The following is a 6,000-nucleotide window of genomic DNA, read 5'->3' on the forward strand; positions in this document are numbered from 1 at the left end:
AGCCCTCTTCCCTTTTACTGTCAGAGAAGGGTGCTTTATTGTGCACAATCAGGCTTAGAGACCTCACGGTCATCTAGTGAGTCCACATCCTCTTTCTCCTATCACAAAGGCAGGGTCAAGGTCTCAAGTCACTCGCAGGACCAGATGGCTGGAGATCCCAAGCCCTCCAAAGCAAAGTTATGTTGGATGGGGCTTTGAGCAACCTGATCTAGTGAAAGATGCCCCTGCCCATGGCAGGGGGGTTGGACTAGATGATCTTTAAAGGTCCCTTCCAACCCTAAACCATTCTAGGATTCTATGAAATTCAGTCTAGGGTGTTGCTGTCTCCTCCTCTGGGAGGTTTTCCCATATCCTGTGCCTTGCCTTTCCACAAAACGAGCCAGGAATGGGAAAGGGTTCTAGCTGTTCTTTTCTAGCCGCTATGTGCCCCATCGTTTCCTCTCGCCTTGTCCCCGTACATATCTGTTGCTCCAGCATCTCTGGTAACTGGGGGGGATTCCTCTAGAGACTGAACACCTCCTGCGAGTAGTTGTCTGGCCGCTGTGCTCTTCTCTCACTCTTTCTCCGTCATGGCAGATATGGAGCTGAGCTCCTCGGACTCGGTAAACATGGAAGAAGAGGAGGAGGAGGAAGAAGAGGAGGATGCAGCAGGGAAGGAACCCAGGCGACCGGTCACAAGGCGGTCCATTCTCACCAGCCCCATAGCCAACGGTGCCAATGTGGACTATGATGAACTGGGCAGGAGCTGCCGGAGCAGCCTGCCAGGTCTGAAGAAGACCCCATCTATAGACTCTTCTGACTCCAGCCGGGGCTCCCAAAATGGCCAGGCCTGGGACCCGAACAGTGGCAGCCCACGCAAGAGCAGGAAGGTGCACCTGACGCAGTTTGAGCTGGAGGGGCTGCGCTGCCTCGTGGACAAACTGGAGTCGCTCCCTCTGCACAAGAAGTGCGTTCCCACCGGCATTGAGGATGAGGACGCCCTCATCGCTGACGTCAAGGTACGTAGGCGTGAGGGAGCCGCAAGTGCTGCTGTTCCTTGGGGCTGCCAGGGCGCCTCCACTTTCTTGCGGCATTGGAGGTGGAAAGGCATTTCACCACAGGGAAAGTGCTTGGCCCTGACCTTAGCCCCGTCCTGGGGCAAGGGAGTGATGTGTCTGCAGGCTTGGTGTCCTTTCTCTGCATGAGGCTAATGTTACACCAGCTGATGCTGAGGGACAGCCCTGGCTTGGATTTTTGGGTTGGGGCTAGCAAGAGCAGTAACTGCTCCCAGCCAGCGTGGCTGAGACTGCTCTGGGGACCCTCTGGGCCCTGTCTGGGTCCCTTACGGGTGTCAGTGCAAGAGTGCTTGTTGTGCGATACAGTTCGTTTCCAGTTCTGGCTGTGGACTCCTTGGGCTGCTGGACACTGTGACAGTTGGAGCCCTTTACTTGCCCCAGGTGGATTTGGCGTTGTTTCTTTGGGTTGTTTGCACAGGATGTGACCTTAGGTTATGAGAGTCTTGTTTTTTCTTCCGCCCCACCCTGCTTTACACCATGAGCTTTATCTGCCAGACCTGTTGAGCTGACTCCATGAGCTTTGGTGTTTTAGCCCTTTCGGCACTGAATTGAGAATGCCAGCCTCACTCTATTCCCCAGAAGTCCATTTTAGTCCCTAAAACCACACTTTGTGCTCCCTTCCTTGCTGATGGTGATCTGTTCAGCTGCTTGCCTGTACCGAAGCTGACATCCAGACACAACCATGGGTGTATCCTGGTCTTTGCCATCATGTTTCTTTTCCAAGCGCTGTCTCCTGATTTTTTCTTTTTTTTTTTTTTTGGGTGGGTCATTTGGTGAAACCGGCGCTCTTCTCCGTTTGGAGCAGAGGGCGCAGCTCCGGCGTCCCAGGGTGGGCTGTCGTTTGCAGGCCGAGCTCTGGTGGAGCTTGGCTGAAGGAGTGGGAGTAGGTGCTGTTAGGGGGCTGCACTTCTGGTTTCCTGTGGCTTTTTCAAGTGCGCTGTCTGTGCCGTGGCCTTCAAGTACGCAACGCGTGTGTTTCTGAGCCACGGCGGTGGGGTGGCCCTCAGCCTTACCACAGACCATATGATGCTCTGAGCTGTGAGCGCAGCATTTCACCCTTGGACTGAGAAAGGGACGCTGGTGTCACGTGTTGGGTGTTTGAAGGCAGAGCATTCCAGATTGTCGGTGTTCAGCTGGCTTTTGAGACCTGTTCAAAGGACCTGTTACGGTCTGGAGCTAACGGACATGTGCCTATGGTTTTGATGTGACCCACCAGCCCCCGTGTCCGGTTGTACCTCGCAGATGAGCTGCGGGTGAAAGTCCCTGCAGTCCAGTCAGAGCAAACAGCTTCCCTGAAGGACTTGGTCCTTAAAGCTGGCTGTCGTCTGGGGTTCAGAAGTATCCTGAGCTGTAGGACTCTGTCCCTCGGGACTAGCAGCCTCCCAGGTAAAGCCTGTGCTACATGGCATCCTCAAGGCATGAAGATTCTTAGTCATCAGACTGCAGTGGCTGGAGAAAATAGGGCAAGTTTGTCAAACTATGGCAAACCTCTACTTTCAAAACGTACATTGCTCCTTAGAGATGATGGAACTGGCAAATGTAGGTTGGCTTATAAATCCTGGAAAGGGGTAAGACATTTTGTAGCTAAACCTTTTAACTGGTCTGGTCACTGAAAAGCCCGATGAGTGAAGGGCTGACTTTAAATATCATCAGCTTGTATGGAGAATACTTCTTTTTTATATATTTTTTTTTTTAAGCTTGGTAACAACTTCTCCTGCCTAAGAGGCATGAAGTGGCCATCCATGCATCTGTAACTCATGATGTGGGATACAGATCCTATTTCAGTCATGTTTCCTGTGTAGGCTTCGGTATAATTCCCTCTTCTAATAGCTTTTGTGTTCTTGCACAACTGTAGCTGACTCTCCCAGAACAGAGCCCTACTGTGGCTGTGTGCAAGTGCAGCCCTTCACTTTGCCGGTCTTGTTCTGATGCTCCTGCTGTCCCTCGCAGCTCTTGGAGGTGTGATCCATGTGGGATCCCTCATGCTGCACCCTAGACCCGGATCCCTTCCGTTCATCTGCTATTTCTCTTTATGTGCTAGTGAAGAACTAGAGCCTACTCCATTTTCAGTGACTTAAGCTAGACGGAAGAGCATACGTCCTCCACAGCATCTTAGCCTGATTCTGGGGCCATCGATCTGCAGCAGGCACTCTTATGCTTACGTCACCAGGTGAGGTCATTAATGGACCTGGGATCTGGCCAACAGGACCGTTGGGAAAGACCTGCTCTAGAGAAGCGCAGAACCAACGTGTTTTCAGCGCTTGCCAACTTTGCTGCCGTCACTATATACCTGTCTTCCAGTTAGGCAGACACTGTGTTGTGGAAGGCTTTCATGGCTGTGGCCTGCATGTTTATTTGGTCTGTCTGCCACCCAGTATCAGAACACGGTGTTTTCTCACCGTAGAGCCCAGACATGCAGGTAGTGACCTGGCACCTCGATCCGCCTGTCAGATCAAACGTCCTACCACGCTTCCTGCCACCCTCTGCTAACCAGTGTCCCCAGGCACACGGGAGCAGGCACAGAGCAGGAAAATGCTGCCTTTTCCCACAGCCTCTTGTGTGGTGATCGTGACTTCAGGATGTCTGTATGTTGGGTCACGTGAAGAAATATGCTTCTGTATCCTGTCATGAGTTGAGCCTGGAGCCATCACATGGTGGGACACGATGCTTTGGATGTGACAAAGATGTGCTTCCAGCTCCATGGCAGGAGGGGATAGTCCATCCGCTGAGACTCTGTAAACCCATCCTAGACAAGGCTGCTTGGGGCATCTTGAATAGGAAGAGCATGTTGCCACTTCTGCCTCTCCTTAACCTTTCTAGCTTTGCCTGTCTCCCTTGGAAAGCTCCTGGCGACACCACATCGCTGCCTTCTGAACTGGTGACTGAGAGCTGCTCTCCAGTGGCTTAAATGGGAGGGCACACAGAAGTCAGAAGGGCTTCTAGCACTGCCTCAGGAGAAGACCTGCCTTTGCGAAATGAGATTGTGAACACGTTGCCTTGTAGCACTGATGTCTTACTGAAAAATCTCCATCCATTTGGTGATGCCTCTGTGCATGGTCTGGACTGGAGGCATTGGAAAGATCATTGGCAAAGAGGGAACTGCTGAGGGGTCCCGTTGTCTTTTGACTGCTTATGTCCATCGCTTCTGACCCCTCTTGGGGTGTGCTGCTTTCCCTCATTTAGGCTTCAGAGGAGCAGGACGGTCCATGAGGTTCTGGCTTAAGAGCTGTCAGACCTCCTGTTGGCTGACTTGTGGGGAGCTGAGCCCACATCTGAACCATTTGCTTGCTGCAGTGCCACCAAGCCCTGCGGCCTCGGTAACTGGCACAAATGGGTTATATTTGGGCTCTGTGTGGAGGTGTTGGAGCACCAAGCATTGTAGAAACAAGAAGAGCCTCTCCCAGAAGTGTGAATCCTGTCTCCCGGAACTCATCTCAAAGCCTCTGGTCTGGCATTGCCCACGTACCTGGCTCTGTGTTGTGCTGGGTCTCCCCAGGATCAGAGATGTCTCTTTGCTCCTCTACAAATGCATGTTATTCTTCTTGTCTGCCTGGCCTGCTCCTCCTGTGGGTCACATCTGCCTGAAACATTCCCTGTGCCTCGTGCTCTCCTTTCCCTGCCCCAGCAAATCTGCCAGCTGGAATCTGCTTTCCCAAGACAGTTTGTTTCTCCAGATGCTCGTGTCTAAGAGAAGCAGCGAACATGTCAGCTTGCTGAAGCCCAGGGGATGTAAAAGCACCGATGAGTGCGCCTGGGAGGAGTGAGTGGTCTCAGGGCACTCCAGTCCCTCTCCGTGCCTGTGGGAAGAGTGCGCACAGTCCCCCATTTGCTGCAGGGCAACGGGACACAGAGAGGACTTGGTGAGGAACAAAAGCTGCTTCCACCAGGGATGGATGAGGAAGGCCAGGGTGGCCTGTGAGCTGTGCCAAAAAGGTCCCCCCTTGGTGGGATGGCAGCACTGGCCATGCTCCTGCCTGCGGGTCAGATGAGACTAAACCGCAATGTGAAGTGCTGAGCTCCCCTCCCTGTGGGTGTGCCAGCGGTGCGGCGTTCACGAGATGTCTGACACTTCCATGGTCGCTGTCCAAATGGACCAAATGAGAGCGCTGCAGCCTGGAGCACGTGGGGCCAAAGACCCCTCTGCCATCCTGCCTGGCATCACCTCAGCACGCCATCTGATGTGCTTGACCTTGGCAACATGACAGAGAAGCCACCCTGTACATCCTCCACGCCGGGCCAAACCGTACTGCAGGGCTGGACATCCCCAGTGCAATGCAGACGGTGGGATCTGTGGAGAGCCTGTGCCGGGGGCCTGAGGGTGTCATTGGAGGTTCAGGTGGTGACAGTCCAGGTGTCTGGTCAGTGTGGCCCAGTGGCTTCCTGGGCTCTCCAGGGGCAGGAGAGACAAAAGCTGAGGTTGTCTGCAGATGCTTTGGCTGCACCAGGAATGGGAGCAGTCATTGTTCTCCAGTGCTGCTCTGGGGAGCTTGCTTTATTTCAAGAGTTTCCTCCATTTTAATTGCGGTGGTCTGGAGCCAGGGTGGGGAGGGTCTCGGGGAGCTGGGGCTGGCTGGGGAGACCTTGCTTTACCCGCTATGGGTTTGTCCCCCTCTAGTGGTTAGGTCACCGGTGGCTTTGGGACTACAGCTGCTCCCGGTGGGGAGGCCGGGTGCAGTCCCTGCAGCCCCTACATTTCAAGGGGCTCATCCCACTTGCCTTGATTTAAAAGCCCCTTCTCCCTGCTCTCATCAGTGGTGTCTCCTAGATCCAGGTGGGTTCGGCTTCCAGCAGGAACCCCCAAAACCGCCTTGGAGAAGACAAAAGAAAGGTGTCGGGGAGGCTGGGCACGAGCGGGGCTGGCGGGCCGGGGTGAGGGCTCTCTGCCGCGCTCTCCCCAGCCTGCCCCGGCCCTGGGGAGCCTGGCCCCGGCGTCTCCGATTGCAGT

General features: G+C 54.2%; 1 protein-coding gene across 1 annotated transcript in view; it reads left to right on the top strand.

Annotated features, from left to right (window-relative positions):
* KDM2A (lysine (K)-specific demethylase 2A) overlaps positions 1-6,000 on the top strand; it is a 49,314-nt gene that overhangs the window by 33,595 nt on the left and 9,719 nt on the right. The window contains exon 11 of the mRNA XM_009334607.1: positions 577-998. Within this exon, the coding sequence (XP_009332882.1) occupies positions 577-998 (422 nt within the window). The remainder of the gene's footprint in view (positions 1-576; positions 999-6,000) is intronic.

The sequence above is a fragment of the Pygoscelis adeliae genome, unplaced genomic scaffold, assembly GCF_000699105.1.
Source record: "Pygoscelis adeliae isolate BGI_AS28 unplaced genomic scaffold, ASM69910v1 Scaffold171, whole genome shotgun sequence".
In the NCBI taxonomy this organism is placed as follows: domain Eukaryota; kingdom Metazoa; phylum Chordata; class Aves; order Sphenisciformes; family Spheniscidae; genus Pygoscelis; species Pygoscelis adeliae.